We start from the raw sequence: 17420 nt of genomic DNA on the forward strand, positions 1-17420 counted from the left end.
CTCTCTCTCTCTCTCTCTCTCTCTCTCTCTGGCACTGTACTGCATGTGGGATGTGGTCTTTGATATGTGGACTCCCCACTCACGTAGAATTCAAAAATTCAAAGACAAATAACTTTGTTTGTTGTAAACATGACTTTATTTTTACAAATATTGGTAACTGACATTCTATAGTGAATTTGAGCGAGATCACATAGCCGTTTAATTCTTGGGAATTATTTAACATCATTGAGGAAGGAACGCTTATTCCCTTTCAAAAAATTAGCTTATATGCTGATTTTACATGTTAAATTTAGTATCTTTTAGCAAAAGCAATATTCAGCATTCTAATGATAGTTTATTGTTAATTTAGGGTTTTCTGCAGTTCTAATATATTGACTAATTAGCTCAGTGAAAATTATGCCCTGTTAATTGCTACTTGAGAAGTTAAATAATGGAAAATCCCGGATGGAATGTAACAACATTATGAAAAGGAGAGTAGCTACTCACCATGTAGCAGAAATGCTGAGTCGCAGATAGGCACAACAAAAACAGTCACAAAATAAGCTTTTGGCCAACAATGCCTTTGCCAAAAACACACACACACACACACACACCCCCCCTGCGGGTCCGGGGATTAGAATAGGCCCGCGGTATTCCTGCCTGTCGTAAGAGGCGACTAAAAGGAGTCCATCCCCCTCACGGGGGTAGTTCGCGCCTGCGTCCGGAGACGGACGGTTCCACGACCTATCATCGTGGTCCTTTTGGTTTTTTCACTTCTCGTTTCTTCCTTCCTTTTGTTGGTTCCTTTCTTTGCTCTTCTCCACCTCACTGTCTTCCTTACTCTTTCCCTTGACTTCTCCTTGCCTTCTCATTGCCTTTTTCTCCTTGCCTTCTCATTGCCTTTTTCTCCTTGCCTTCTCATTGCCTTCTTCTCCTTGCCTTCTCATTGCCTTCTTCTCCTTGCCTTCTCATTGCCTTCTTCTCATTGCCTTCTTCTCCTTGCCTTCTCTGGTCTCCGCCTCGGCGTTTGAGACAGTCTGTCCTCTTTCTCCCTCTCTCTCTTCTTTTTCCTCTTCTTCCTTCCTCCCTGTGCGTGTCTGAAGGCCGACCCACGCGTTCGCACGCGTAGCCGGTGACGGGGTAACGCGTAAGTCCCCGCCCTGGGTAGACATGTAAGGCACGCGCGTACCCCCTGGTAAAGGCCAGGCCCGGGGAGGGGTGATTGCCTGAGCTGATACCTTCTGACCATGCCGATTGGTCCCTCCGTCTGTTTCTCGGGAGGTGTGACCTGAGGTGTAAACATTCACCTAAGGCGGGAGTGCCCTCTGAGAGGGTCCCCACAAGGAAGGAGCGCGCCATCGGAGACGCTGGCAATCATGGGGGATTCCTCCGCAATGGATTCTACTCCATCTCTTTCGACTTCGACCCAAAAACGGAAACGTGACCAGCCAACAGTGACAAAAGTACTACCGCCTGCCCCACAGTTCCTCGTAGTTTCTCGAACTGAGGACGGAAAGGATTTTTCCTCTGTCAACCCTTTCGTTATTCAGAAGGGCGTAGATGCCATAGCCGGATCTGTCAAATCCTGTACCAGGTTGCGTAACGGCACCTTATTACTGGAAACTGAGAATGCCTTTCAGGCACAAAAACTGCTTCGGGCCACCCTCCTGTACACGTTCCCTGTCCGGGTGGAGGCCCACCGAACTTTGAATTCGTCTCGTGGTGTGGTCTATACTGACTCCCTCGACGGATTGACTGACGAGGAGCTTCAATCATTCCTCGCTGAGCAGGGCGTGACGGCTGTCCATAGGGTCATGAAAAAGGTCAACAATGACCTTGTACCGACCCGGACAATTTTCTTGACCTTCGATAGTGTTAGGCTGCCATCGCGCATCAAGGCGGGCTACGAGGTTATTTCTGTTCGCCCCTATATCCCGACACCTACGCGCTGCTACCAGTGTCAGCGTTTCAATCACACTCGACAGTCTTGTTCCAATGCGGCTAAATGTGTCACCTGTGGCAGGGATGCCCATGAGGGTGACTGTCCACCTCCGTCTCCTCGTTGTGTGAACTGTCAGGGTGACCATGCAGCATCCTCCCGCGACTGTCCTGTCTATAAGGAAGAACGCTGTATCCAGGAAATTCGGGTCAAAGAGAAAGTGTCCACCTCGGCTGCTCGCAAGCTATTGGCTAGTAGGAAGCCCACGCTGCTCCCAGCGGGGAAATACAGTACTGTCCTCGCCTCTCCTCGGAGTACCCGGGAGGTAGCAACCCAGACATGCGATCTGACCTTCAGCACCACGGTCGTCCGTTCGGCCAGTGCTAAGATCGCGCGGTCGACGTCTCCTCTTCCTCCCATCACCCCACAGACACGAGCACCTTCTTCAGCTTCTGCTAAAACGAAGACACCGAAGTCAGATGCACGGGCCTTCAAGAAGGAACCATCCCGTGCAGACTTCCTCCGTACCTCGACCTCACAGCCTTCGACCGGTACTTCCACTACACGTCCTTCCAAAAAGGCGCATAGGAAGCACAGTTCTCCTTCCCCGCCACGGCGCATTTCTTCTCTTGCGCCACCCAGCGGCTGCCGCCCCAGGCCGTCATCCGTTTCGCCTGGCCGCACCGCTGGTCGCCGTACATCTGGCCGTTCACTGGCGGAGGAAGCTCCCCCTCCCGGCCATCCTCCCGAGATGGCCGATGACCCTATAGACCCAATGGACGATGACTGTCCGCCTACTGATAGCGGCGGCAGTGCTCGCTCGAAGCCAGGCCCTAAGCGGCCTTCGAGGTGACCACTTCTCTCATCTTTCTTTTCTTACGATGGCACTTATTCACTGGAATATTCGCAGCATTCGCTCCAACCGAGAGGACTTGAAGTTGCTGCTCCGCTTGCACCGTCCGCTTGTCGTAGCCCTCCAGGAAACGAAGCTACGCCCATGCGATCAAATTGCCTTGGCACACTACACCTCTGTGCGTTTTGACCTACCCCCTGTGGTAGGTATCCCAGCTCATGGAGGGGTTATGTTGCTGGTCCGGGATGATATTTACTACGATCCCATCACGTTGCACACCGGCCTGCAGGCAGTTGCCATCCGCATTACTCTTCCCACTTTTACGTTTTCCTTTTGTACCGTTTACACTCCATCGTCATCTGCCGTTACCAGGGCAGACGTGATGCAACTTATTGCTCAGCTACCTGCACCATTTTTGTTAACTGGAGACTTCAATGCCCACCATCCCCTTTGGGGCTCTCCAGCATCCTGCCCGAGGGGCTCCTTGTTAGCAGACCTTTTCAACCAGCTCGATCTTGTCTGCCTCAATACTGGCGCCCCTACTTTTCTTTCGGACACATCTCACACCTATTCCCATTTAGACCTCTCTATATGTACTCCCCAACTTGCACGCCGGTTTGAGTGGTATGCACTTTCTGATACATATTCGAGCGACCATTTCCCGTGTGTTATCCATCTCCTGCAGCATACTCCCTCTCCGTGCTCCTCTCGTTGGACCATCTCCAAGGCAGACTGGGAGCTCTTCTCTTCCAGGGCTACCTTTCAGGATCAAACCTTCACAAGCTGCGATCGTCAGGTCGCACACCTCACGGAAGTCATTCTCGCTGCTGCTGAATATTCCATCCCTCACCCTACTTCTTCTCCACGTCGCGTACCGGTCCCCTGGTGGACCGCAGCATGTAGAGATGCTTTACGTGCTCGTCGACGTGCTTTACGCACCTTTAAGCGCCACCCTACAGTGGCGAATTGTATTAATTATAAACGATTACGTGCTCAGTGTCGTCGTATTATTAAAGAAAGCAAGAAAGCCAGCTGGGCTGCTTTCACAAGCACCTTCAACAGTTCTACCCCTTCTTCTGTTGTCTGGGGTAGCCTGCGCCGGCTATCTGGCACTAAGGTCCACTCCCCAGTTTCTGGCTTGAAGGTCGCGAATGAAGTCCTTGTGGCCCCTGAGGCTGTCTCCAATGCCTTCGGCCGCTTTTTCGCCGAGGTTTCGAGCTCCGCTCATTACCACCCTGCCTTCCTCCCCCGCAAACAGGCAGAGGAGGCTAGGCCACCTGACTTCCGCTCCTCGAATTGTGAAAGTTATAATGCCCCATTCACCATGCGGGAACTCGAAACCGCACTTGGCCGATCACGGTCCTCCGCTCCAGGGCCTGATTCTATTCATATTCAGATGCTGAAGAACCTTTCTCCTGCGGGTAAAGGTTTTCTTCTTCGTACATACAATCGCATCTGGATTGAGGGACATGTTCCCGCATGCTGGCGCGAGTCTATTGTTGTCCCGATTCCTAAGCCGGGGAAGGACAAGCACTTGCCTTCCAGTTATCGACCTATCTCGCTTACCAGCTGTGTCTGTAAAGTGATGGAGCGAATGGTTAACTCTCGATTGGTTTGGCTGCTCGAGTCTCGACGCCTACTTACCAATGTACAATGTGGATTTCGAAGGCGCCGCTCTGCTGTTGACCATCTGGTTACCTTGTCGACCTTCATTATGAATAACTTCTTGCGGAAGCGCCCGACCGCGGCTGTGTTCTTTGATTTGGAGAAGGCTTACGACACCTGTTGGAGGGCGGGCATTCTCCGCACCATGCATACATGGGGCTTTCGCGGTCGCCTCCCTCTTTTTATTCATTCCTTTTTAATGGATCGACAGTTTCGGGTACGTGTGGGTTCTGTCCTGTCCGACACCTTTCGCCAGGAGAATGGGGTGCCACAGGGCTCAGTTTTGAGCGTCGCTCTCTTCGCCATCGCGATCAATCCAATAATGGATTGCCTCCCAGCTGATGTATCAGGCTCCCTTTTCGTGGACGATTTTACCATCTATTGCAGCGCGCAGTGTGCACGTGTCCTGGAGCGCTGTCTTCAGCGTTCTCTTGACCGTCTTTACTCCTGGAGTGTCGCCAATGGCTTCCGTTTTTCTGCCGAGAAGACGGTCTGTATTAACTTCTGGCGCTACAAAGAGTTTCTCCCACCGTCCTTACGACTCGGTCCCGTTGCTCTCCCACTCGTGGAGACAATCAAATTTTTAGGCCTTACCTTTGACAGGAAACTTAGCTGGTCTCCACATGTGTCATATTTGGCCGCCCGTTGTACCCGTTCTTTAAATGTCCTCCGTGTTCTCAGTGGTATGTCGTGGGGAGCGGATCGAACCGTCCTACTTCGTCTATATCGGTCGATTGTCCGCTCCAAGCTGGATTATGGGAGCTTCGTATACTCCTCTGCACGGCCATCCATCTTACGCCGCCTCAACTCCATACAACATCGGGGTTTACGACTTGCGATCGGAGCATTTTATACCAGTCCCGTAGAGAGTCTTCATGCTGACGCTGGCGAATTGCCACTCACCTACCGGCGCGATATACTGCTTTGTCGGTATGCCTGTCGGCTACTGTCAATGCCCGACCATCCATCTTATCGTTCCTTTTTTGACGACTCTCTTGACCTTCAATACGGGTTGTATGTCTCTGCCTTGCTACCCCCTGGAGTTCGCTTTCGTCGCCTCCTTCAACACCTTCATTTTTCACTCCCTGCAACCTTTCGAGTGGGCGAGAGCCGCACGCCACCTTGGCTCCAGGCTCAGGTCCGCGTTCACCTCGACCTCAGCTCGCTCCCAAAAGAGGTCACCCCCGGTTCGGTCTACCACTCCCGTTTTTTGGAACTTCGTTCGAAGTTCAACAACATGACTTTCATTTATACAGATGGCTCTAAGACCAATGACGGGGTCGGGTGTTCCTTTATTGTCGGGGCACAAAGTTTCCAATACCGGCTCCATGGCCATTGTTCGGTCTTCACAGCTGAGCTCTTTGCCCTCTACCAGGCTGTTCTTTACATCTGCCGCCACCGACATTCTGCTTATGTCATCTGCTCAGATTCCCTGAGCGCCATCCAGAGCCTCAGTGATCCGTACCCGGTTCACCCTTTCGTACACCGGATCCAACGCTCTCTTCAGCAGCTGGTGGACGTCGGTACGCCGGTTAGCTTTATGTGGGTTCCTGGCCATGTCGGTATCCCTGGGAACGAAGCTGCAGATGCCGCGGCCAAGGCTGCGGTCCTCCAGCCTCGGACAGCTTCTTGTTGTGTCCCTTCGTCCGATTTTAGCAGGGTCATTTGTCGGCGCGTTGTGTCGCTGTGGCATGCCGATTGGGCTGCACTTACCGACAACAAGCTTCGGGCCTTAAAACCTCTTCCCGTGGCTTGGACGTCCTCCTCACGCCCTTCTCGGCGGGAGGAGGTCGTTTTAGCAAGGTTAAGAATTGGACACTGCCGGTTCAGCCATCGCCATCTGCTGACGGCTGCGCCGGCGCCGTTCTGCCCATGTGGGCACTTGCTGACGGTTAGACACATTTTAATGTCCTGTCCTGATCTTAACACACTGCGCCTCGATCTTAACCTGCCTAATACTTTCGATGCCATTTTAGCGGATGACCCACGAGCAGCTGCTCGTGTTCTTTGTTTTATCAATTTGACACACCTCGCTAAGGACATTTGATGATGTTTTTTAATCCTATGCCTGTCAGTCTGTCTTTTATTGTGTTTTCCCTTTTAGTTGTTGTTGTCAACTTGTGCCTCGCGGTGCATTCTTAGAGTAGTCAGGGCGCTAATGACCATTGAAGTTGTGCGCCCGAAAACCACAAAAAAAAAAAAAAAAAAAAAAAAAAAAAAAAAAAAACACACACACACACACACACACACACACACACACACACAGAGTCTCTGGCAGCTGAAGCCAAATTGTGAGCAGCAGCAGCCTGAGTGCATGATGGGAGGGGCAACTGCGTGGGGGTAGGAGGAGGCTGTGGTGAGGAGAGGGAGGGGATAACAGGGTAGGGGTGGGGAAGAGTGAAGTGCTGCTGGGGAGCATGCAGGGACAAGGTGGAGAAAGGGTAGGTCAGGTAGGTGCAGTCCAGAGGTTAGATGAGGTAGGGTGGGGGGAGGATAGCAGAGGAGAGAAATAAAGAGAAAGGGTGCATTGGTCCAATAGAGGGCTGTGTAGTGTGGGAAAGAGAACAGGGAAGAGGCTGGATGGATGAGGACAACGACTAACAAAGGTTGAGGCGAGGACAGTAACAGGAATGTAGGATATATTGGAGGCAGAGTTCCCACCCGTGCATTTCAGAAAAGATGGTGTAGGTGGGAAGGATCCATATGTCACAGGCTGTGAAGTAGTCATTGAAATGAAGAATGTCATGTTTGCGGCATGCTCAGCAACAGGGTGGTCCACTATTTTCTTGGCTACAGTTTGTCAGTGGCCATTCATGAGGACAGTCAGTTTGTTGGTTGTCATGCCCACATAGATTGCAGCACATTGGTCGCAGCTTGGCTTGTAGATCACATGTCTGGTTTCACAGATAGCCCTGCCTTTGGTGGGAAGGTGATGTTTGTGACCAGACTGGAGTAGGTGGTGGTGGGAGGATGTATGGGACAGGTTTTACATCTAGGTCTATTACAGGGATGTGAGCCATGAGGTAAGGGGTTGGGAGCAGCGGCTATATGGGGATGGACAAGTCTACTGTGTAGGTTCGGTGGATGGTGAAATACCACTCTGGGAGGGATGAGAAGGATAGTGGGCTGGACATTTCTGATTACAGGGCATGACAAGGGGCAGTCGGAACCCTGGTGGAGACTGTAATTCAGTTGCTCCAGTCCTGGGTGGTTCCGAGTTATGGGGGGAATGCTCCTCCATCGCCAGAAGGTGAGGCTTTGGGAGATCATGGAAGACTGGAAAGATATGGGAAATTTGATTTTGTACAAGGTTGGGGAGGATAATTACAGTCTGGGAAGACCTCAGTGATACCCACTTGCCACTGCAGATGCAATGACCATGGGTGGTTAGACTGTGTGGAAAGGACTTTTTGTTATGGAATGGGTGGCAGCTGTCGAATTGGTGGTATTACTGGTGGTTAGTAGGTTTGATATGGATGGAGGTACTGTTGTAACCATCTTTGAGGAGGAGGTCAACATCTAAGAAGGAGGCTAGTTGGGTTGAGTAGGATCAGGTGACGCAAATGGGGGAGAAGCTGCTGAGGCTCTGAAAGAACATGGATAGGGTGTCCTCACCCTTGATCGACATTGCAAAGATGCCATCAATGAATCTAAACCAGGTGAGGGGTTTAGGATTCTGGGTGTTCAGGAAGGATTCTTCTAGGTGGCCCATGAATAGGTTGGCATAGTATAGTGCCATGCAGGTGCCCATAGCTGTACTACAGATTGTTTTGTAGGTAATGCCTTCAAAGGAGAAGTAATTGTGAGTGAGGATATAGTTGGTCACAGTGACTAGGAAGGAGGTTATTGGTTTGGAATCTGTCGGGCATTGGGAAATTTAGTGTTCATCAACGGTAAATCCATGGACATTAGTAATGTTAGTGTCAAGGGAGGTGGCATCAATAGTGATGAGCAGGGCACTGTGTGGTAAAGGGAAAGGAACTACAGGGAGTCAGTGGGGGAAATGGTTGGTATCTTTCATGTGGAAGGGTAGATTATGGGTAAGAGGCTGAAGGTGTTGGTGTCTGAGAGCAGAGATTATCCCAGTGGGGGCATAGTAACCAGCCACAATGGTGCGTCCTGGGTGGTTAGGTTTATGGACCGTAGGAAGAATGTAGAAGGTATGAGTGTCAGTAGTGGTAGAGGTGAGCAGAGAGATGTACTCTGGGGAGAGGTTCTGGGAGGGGCCTAAGAATTTGAGGAGATACTAGAGATCCTGCTGGATTTCTGGACTCGTCCATTCCTACATAACTCATGCTCACAACTTCTTACTTCATGCCTCGTATCCCAGTAATCTAGATGAAAGGCCTGTCCCACACGTCCTCCCACCACCAGCTACTCCAGTCCGGTCACAAACACCACCTATCCCATAAAAGGCAGAGCTATCTGTGAAACCAGTCATGTAATCTACATGCTAAACTGCAACCAATGTTCTGCATTCTATGGGGGTATGATGACCAACAAGCTGTCTGTCTACATGAATGGCCACTGACAAACTGTGGCCAAAAAACAACTGGACCACCCTGTTGCTTAGCATGCTGCCCAATGTGACATTATTCATTTCAATGACTGCTTCACAGCCTGTGCCATACTTATCCTTCCAACAAACACCAGCGTTTCTGAATTGTGCAGGTGGGAACTCTCCCTGCAATATATATTACCGTCCTGGCCTCTACGTTTGTTAGTCATTGTCCTCACACATCCAGACACTTCCCGTGCCTGCAATACACTACCCCCTACTGTACCAATGCACAGTCTCTCTGTACTTTTCTGCTAATCGCCCCCCCCCCCCCCCCCGCCCCCTGGTCTAACCTCCCGACTGCACCTGGCTGCCCTAACCTCTCTCCAGCTCGTCCCTGTACGCTCTACACTCCCCAGCAGCACTTCACCATTCCCCACTCCTTCCCTGCTATGCCTTGCCTTCCTCGCCCCAGCCTCTTCCTACCCCCATCCAGTTGTCTCTCGCATCATGCACTGCTGCTGCTGCTCCTTTGTGGCAGTCTTTTTGTTGTGACTATCCAAAAGTCAGCATCTCTCCTATACGGTGAGTAGCACCTATCCTTTTCATAATAGTGTTACTTGAGAATTTAGTTAGGCCAGTAAATTTTAAGGAAATTCTTATTGTTCAGTTATCTTATATTGTTTTTAAGCCTACAAAATAATGTGCCTGAAGTGAGGCACCATCAACAGAAAACATAAGTGAAATTGTCACTTAAATTATTGATTATGATGCAACTATGGTTCTGAAGTCCGCCCCTCGTGGTCTCACGGTAGCGTTCTCGCTTCCCGAGGACGGGGTCCCGGGTTCAATTCCCAGCGGGGTCAGGGATTTTTCCTGCCTCGAGATGACTGGGTGGTGTTGTCATCTTCATCATCATCATTAATCCCCATTACGGTCGGAGGAAGGCAACGGCAAACCACGTCCATTAGGACCTTGCCTAGTAAGGCGGTGCGGGTCTCCCGCATCGTTCCCCTATGCTCTGTAAAGAAGCATGGGACTTCATTTCATTTTCATTTTTCATGTTTCTGAAGATAGGAAAAGTAGTGCACTAAACCTTTGTGCTACTTAAAGACTTTAAAGTGATCCTTTGCATTTGTTAGGCATTGTTATTAACACCTGAACATGTGGTCATTCCTAAGATTTAAACTGAAACCTTCAGTCTGGCATCATTTCTCTAGTAATCTTCTAGACTTCGTAGAAAAACTTCTTGTAAGAAGGGTACTACTCAACTATGTAATACAGTCTTACATTCCATCAGCAACTAAAGACTTTTATGAGAATCAATTAAGTGTTCTGTGGTTCTGCATTTTTCATTTGAGTTAGTGAATTTTTGTTGATGCCCTTCAGCTGATTACCTGTAAAAGATGAATTTATTCAAAACTGAACTTGCTCCTCATTATATGTTGTTTATCTTTGTCATATACAATTGATGCAATTTCTTTCTTTTGTCACCGTTAAAAATTGGTGCCAAACCAGGATTAAAACTAGTCTATAATGCTTATAGTGAACAATTGTCTTACCTATTAATCGTTCAGCGTACATTCCCAGGACTCCTCCAAACATTCACTGTTGCTTGTATTTCCTCCTGCTTTATGAACATCATGGGGAGGAAGGGATGCAGATGATTATGTTCATGGAAATACCTTTCCATTTAATGGAAAGCAATCAGTAGTGATTGCCTTTGCTCTAGATATGCCTCCCAAGTAGGTTCTTTTCTTCCATTACAAAGTTTGTTATTGCCCTTTATTTATATAAATGTGTGTGTGTGTGTGTGTGTGTGTGTGTGTGTGTGTGTGTGTGTGTGTGTGTGTGTGTGTGTGTGTGTGTGTGTGTGTGTTTTAAATATATCTCAACTGTTGCAGTGGGAACGGAAAGGGAGCATTACACGAGCATATGTGTTTTATCGAGTGGTGGTGGCCGCATTCTTTATAGCAGCTTTACTTGCCTCCATAACAGGAGGCGGAAGAGTGATAATATCTATCTGGAAATGGCCAATCTACCTCACAAACTGGGGTTTAACTTTATGCACAGTTCAAGCTATTTTTTGTCTCGTTATTGTTCTGAATGCGAAGCTGAAGAGGCAGCATCAAATTTCAGGTACACACATTATTTATTAGTTAACAGGTAAGTACGATCACAAAAGGAGTTAATTTCCAGCTTTATGTAAAATTTTGCTCTTTCTTATTTAGTAACAGCTGGAGGTGTTAGTGCCACAATGCCTGTGCAATACAAAATTTATTGGGCGATTCACACCACAGCTGCCACTATTGCTGTCTGTATCACCATTTCCTTTTGGACTGCAGTCTATGATCCTGGTAAGCATACTATAAGTGCAGCAAGCACAGATTCACTACTCTTAACAAGAGTTGATAATTAGTTAATAAATTTTCATTTCAGTATTGCCAATTTCAAGAAGTTTTGAACAGTACTATAATTATTCACTAGATTTTAATTTTAATTACCTGGAAGGTGAATGACATAATTATGAGAGTTGCACTATAACCACTTCCTTAAGCAGTAGGTGCATGAGATATGAATGAATCAATGGAGAGGCGCATAGTATAAGAATGCAACACAGGCAACAGCACCATGGAGATGATGCTGTGTGTGATGGTGGTATGGACGAAATACGCATTCCACTACCTAAAACCTTGACAGTACTAGGTTCGATAAACACGTATTTCAATCCCTAAAAAACTGTGTGCATGGTTGACAGTGTGAATTGAACTGAATATGCACGACATCAAATCAGCCATGGCTGAAAATAGTTTAAAAACTGTCAGTATGACACTAATATACTTAAAGCTATCCTCCTCCTTCTGGGATTGTGTGACTAGAGAGACCATCAAAATTATGGTTCAGAGTGATCTAATTAACAAAGATAGTGTCTACAGCTGAGTCAGTTATGAAACCCTGCACAGAGCCTAAAAAAAAGAAAACATTCCCATACAGTGAGGTCTGCACCCTGCAGTGATAGTGCGGACACGGTCACCGGAGTATGGAGCCTCCACTTTCGCAACTACTGCACAGATTGTGATAGGAGTGGGGTCATGCAGGCAATAACTGACAACATGTATAAGACACTGAAAAGAGTGAAGCAGGAATCATCAGATCACCTGAAGATGGCAATGAGTCTGTTCGCTGAAATATTGTGGAAAAATCATGATGTGACCCAGACAGACACCCAAGAATTCTACAAGCCTACAAATACACTCAGAAAATATCAGATCATGCATCAAACATGTTTTGCAAAGGGATTTGCGCTTTGTGGCCAGGGGCTGGGACTCGGTGTGACAAAGGGAAAAACCAAGACATTGGTTATTTTGGGTTGGCAGTGGAATACCACTTTGGGAGGGGTGGGAAGGTTTGTGGGTAGGATGTTCCTCATTTCTGTGCACAATGATAGTCGAAGCCCTGGCAAAGAAAATGGTTCAGTTGTTTCATTCCAATGTGACACTGGCTGATGATGAGGCTGCTCATTTGCAGCTTCTTTAAGATAATGGGAGAATAATGGTTATGTGATGATATGGTGTGGGAAACATGTCTGTGAACTAGATTTGGAGGACAGTGTCTGCCTGTGAATGCCTTAGTCAGACTTTCAGTATACTGGGCAAGGGATTTACAGTCACTGCAGATGTACCATCTGCAGGTGATCAAGCTATTTGGGAATGATTTAGAAGTGAAAACATCTGTTTGCCTATGTGTCAAACTTTTTGTGTGACAAACTAGTCAGATTTGAATCACAAAAAACCAAGAGACTAATAAAGCATAAACAGTGGTTCAGTACACAATGGATAGATCTTGTATGTGCATATTTGTTGTTATGAACTAGTTTTGCATGAAATTGCCAGCCGGTGTGGCCGTGCGGTTCTAGGCGCTTCAGTCTGGAACTGCGTGACCGCTATGATTGCAGGTTGGAATCCTGCCTCGGGCATGGATGTGTGTGATGTCCTTAGGTTAGTTAGGTTTAAGTAGTTCTACATTCTAGGGGACTGATGACCACAGATGTTAAGTACCATAGTGCTCAGAGCCATTTTTTTTGTGTGAAATTACAAACTGGTGTAAGTTTCTTTTCCATCTGAAGTGTGGACTGTAACTTTCAGTTTGTACCAGACATCACTTTTCCTCTTATGGAGCAATTTGTAACTTCATGCACTACATTACTTAATGTTTGTCTTACACCCTCCAGAGCCTCACGGTACAGCTTCATTAGTGGTCATATGATCCCAAGAGCTAGTCACTTACAACCTGTCACTGATACACTAAAACAGCAATATGTGCACTCACTTTCCACACTACATCATTGCTTTACTCTCTTGGATGCTTCAGTAAGAGGAAATGAAACAAGAAGCAGCAAGCGACCTCGGCGCATTGCTTTCAGACTTGGAATACTTGCAGACCTATGACAGGAAGGAAGGAAGCCACTATGGCATTGGTGTAACAGCAGCACCTTGGTATCCATTGTATGGAAACCACAATATTGGGCTCATACTCAATCAATTTCTGATCTCTACTATCTGCCTGCTTAAACATAATACAGGGGCTATTACACTGAGGAGCATTGCTCAATGCATCTGTTCCCTGTGATGACTAGTGATAGAGTTCCCACTGCTAGAGCTCAATGTACTACCATCTTGTAGCTGTGTGTGCCTCCACAAGGCCATGTGTATGTATCAACACTGAAACTACAAACTGATAATTTAACATTTGCTGTCTAAATGCTGGGGACCATCTAAGGCCCTTCCCCAATGTTACTTGTCTTACTTTGGCATTACACTAACTTGATAGCTGGATATGCTGCAGAGAGCAAATGAGACAGGGCCTGGATATGTTAAAAAAATGAGAGGTGGTTGATAGTTTCAAAGGGGGCATTAAGTAGTGATTGACTGAAACAGAGGACAGAAATACAATAGAAGACAAATGGTTTACTCTGAGAAATGAAATAGTGAAGGCACCGTAGGATTAGATAAGAAATCCTTGGATAACACACATAATATATCGAATTTCGTTCGTGAAAAGAAAATTTATTAAAAATCCGCAAATGAAGCAGGTCAAAGGGAATGCAGATATATAAAAATGAGAATAACTGTAAAAGGAAAATAACAGAGCAGGAATAGCTTGGGAATGCCATAGATAGGAGAACTAAAGGGGCCTTTGGAGAAAAGAGAATTACCAGTGTGAATATTAATAGCTCAGATGGAAAAAGAGTACTAAGCAAAGAATGGCAGTCCAAAAGATGGAAGGAATAAACAGAGGGGTCAAAAAAAAAAGTATCCACTGTTTAAAAGTCCATAACTTGCGAACTAACTGATGGAGTTGTCTCATTTTTGGTGAAAGTGTTGTTTAAAGTCCAACTTGAAGGTATCACTGTAAGTGTTTGAAATGGTCACCATTAACATCCATGCACAAACGATGCCCCCAAACTGCAACACAAACTACTGACTGCAATGTGTTCAGTTGGATATTTGCATATGAATGTACGATGCTTCTCGAAGTTCATCCAATGTGTGTGACTTTTGTCAATAAATGATGTCCTTTAGCGTTCCCCACAGGTAAAAGTCCATAGGCGTTAGGTCTTGGAAACGTGGTGGATACTCCACAGCATCTCTATGGCCTATCCACCTTCTTGGTAGATTTTTGTCGTGATATGCCCTAACATGATTTTGGTAGTGGGTTAGGGCACCATCTTGTTGCAAGTAAACTCCTCTGTCTCCATACAAGTATCGGATGGCAGGTAAAATGGATATCTGAAGCTTCTGAAGGTACACCTCACCGGTAACGGTGCTGTCAAAGAGGAACGGCTCAATCAAGCCCCGGTAAGACAACCCACACCACACATTTACTCATGGCAAATTCACAGCTTTGTCTACATGGATGTTCGGATTTTCGGTGGCCCAGTAGATGCAATTGTGGCGATTTACTGTACCATTGAGTTTGAACTGTGCCTCATCAGACCACACAATCATCTCTGCAAACTCTTCATCGTTGCGCACCATGTTAGTAAACCACTCGCAATACTCCATTCTACCATCTGGGTCGTCCTCGTTCATTGTGTGTAGCAGTCGTGGGATGTAGCACTTCCACTTTGCTGTCTTCAAAATTCGCCGAACACTTGAGCGGCTCACTCCAGTTTCACAGGCATACTGTCTCACAGACTTGGAGATCGAATGATGTGTTGTAACACATGACGGGAGTTAGCTGCACTTGTTACTGTTACATGTTGTCCAGATCGTTGTTTGTGTACATCTTTAACACAGCCTTTGGCTTAAAATTTGTCTCGAATGCAATGAATCGTTAAACGTGTTGGTGGCTCTGTTTGATACTCATTTTGCCATTGCCGTTGAACCTCATTAATGTTTTCGTACTTAAAATACCACTTCAAAAATGACTTCCTTTCATCGAATGTAAGCCTTGCACCAGCCATGCTTACTTGAGTATGGGTGCAACTGAGAACAAAACACTGACTATATGGCGACTGTCATCTGACAACACAAAACAATGCAATACAATGCTTGTGTGGCGATTGCCGGAACTACAAACTATTACACTACCAAAGATGAGACAACTCCGTCAGTTAGTTTGCCAGTTATGGACTTTTAAACAGTTGATACATTTTTTGGACCCCTCTGTATAGGAATTACATGCAGGGGAAACAAACTTGAAGACAATATTATGGAAAAGAAGAGGGCTAGAAGAATACAAGATGTGACATGATACTGTGAAAAGACTCTGGTTGAAACAAGGCCCATTGAGCAACTGATATTCCCTCAGAAATACTGACATTCTTTGGTGAACATAACATGTCAAAACTATCCCTCTTGGTATGCAAGACAGGTAATGACAGGCTAATTTATCACCTGGCTTAAAGAAGAATTTGACAATCCCAATTCCAAAGAAGAGCAGAAAAATGTGAATATTACTGAATCATCAATTTAATATATCATGGTTGCAAAATACCATATAGCGGACATGCTGAGTTGCAGATAGGCATAAAAAAACGTCTGTCACATGGTGCATTTGAGAGGTTAGACAGAGGGCAGGGGAGAGATGGATAGCAGAAAAGGAGAGAAGAGAAAAGACTGGGTGTATTGGTGGAATTATGGCTGTGTAGTGCTGAAATGGGAACACAGAAGAGACTGTATGGGTGAGAAAAATGACTAACGAAGGTTGAGGCCAGAAGGGTTATGGGAATGTAGGATATGTTGCAGGGAGAGCTCCCTGTCAAGAGGGTTGAGGTCAGGAGAGCGTGGAGGCCATGGAATTGGTCCGCCTCTACCAATCCATTGGTCACTGAATCTGTTGTTGAGAAGCGTACGAACACTTCGACTGAAATGTGCAGGAGCTCCATTGTGCATGAACCACATGTTGTGTCGTACTTGTAAAGGCACATGTTCTAGCAGCACAGGTAAAGTATCCCGTATGAAATCATGATAACGTGCTCCATTGAGCGTAGGTGGAAGAACATGGGGCCCAATCAAGACATCACCAACAATGCCTCCCCAAACGTTCACAGAAAATCTGTGTTGATGTCGTGATTGCACAATTGCGTGCGGATCCTCATCAGCCCACACATGTTGATTGTGAAAATTTACAATTTGATCACGTTGGAATTAAGCCTCATCCGTAAAGAGAACATTTGCACTGAAATGAGGATTGAAACATTGTTGGATTAACCATTCGCAGAAGTGTACCTGTGGAGGCCAATCAGCTGCTGATAGTGGCTGCACACGCTGTACATGGTACGGAAACAACTGGTTCTCCCGTAGCACTCTCCATACAGTGACGTGGTCAATGTTACCTTGTACAGCAGCAACTTCTCTGATGCTGACATTAGGGTTATCGTCAACTGCACGGAGAATTGCCTCGTCCATTGCAGGTGTCCTCGTCGTTCTAGGTCTTCCCCAGTCGCGAGTCATAAGCTGGAATGTTCCGTGCTCCCTAAGACGCCGATCAATTGCTTCAAACGTCTTCCTGTTGGGACACCTGGAAATCTCTCTCGATACAAACATACTGCGCCATGGCTATTGCCCCGTGCTAATCCATACATCAAATGGGCATCTGCCAACTCCGCATTTGTAAACATTGTACTGACTGCGAAACCACGTTTGTGATGAACACTAACCTGTTGATGCTACGTAATGATGTGCTTGATGCTAGTACTGTAGAGCAATGAGTCACGTGTCAACAGAAGCTCCGAAGTCAACATTACCTTCCTTCAATTGGGCCAACTGGTGGTGAATCGAGGAAGTACAGTACATACTGATGAAACTAAAATGAGCTCTAACATGGAAATTAAGTGTTTCCGGACACATGTCCACATAACATATTTTCTTTCTTTGTGTGTGAGGGATGTTTCCTGAAAGTTTGGCCATACCTGTTTGTAACACCCTGTATAGTATTTTCCGTTGAAAAACCCTTCTGGAAACCAAAATGACATTTTGTTA

At 46.7% G+C, this 17420-nt stretch overlaps 1 protein-coding gene across 1 annotated transcript in view; it reads left to right on the forward strand.

The window, feature by feature from the left end:
* The window catches only part of LOC126483991 (protein rolling stone-like), a 252175-nt gene that overhangs the window by 220155 nt on the left and 14600 nt on the right, over nucleotides 1–17420 (forward strand). Inside the window, exons 3-4 of the mRNA XM_050107296.1 lie at nucleotides 10839–11073; nucleotides 11166–11291. Coding sequence (XP_049963253.1) covers nucleotides 10839–11073; nucleotides 11166–11291 — 361 coding nt within the window. The remainder of the gene's footprint in view (nucleotides 1–10838; nucleotides 11074–11165; nucleotides 11292–17420) is intronic.

Source organism: Schistocerca serialis, chromosome 6 (assembly GCF_023864345.2).
Source record: "Schistocerca serialis cubense isolate TAMUIC-IGC-003099 chromosome 6, iqSchSeri2.2, whole genome shotgun sequence".
NCBI classification, from domain to species: domain Eukaryota; kingdom Metazoa; phylum Arthropoda; class Insecta; order Orthoptera; family Acrididae; genus Schistocerca; species Schistocerca serialis.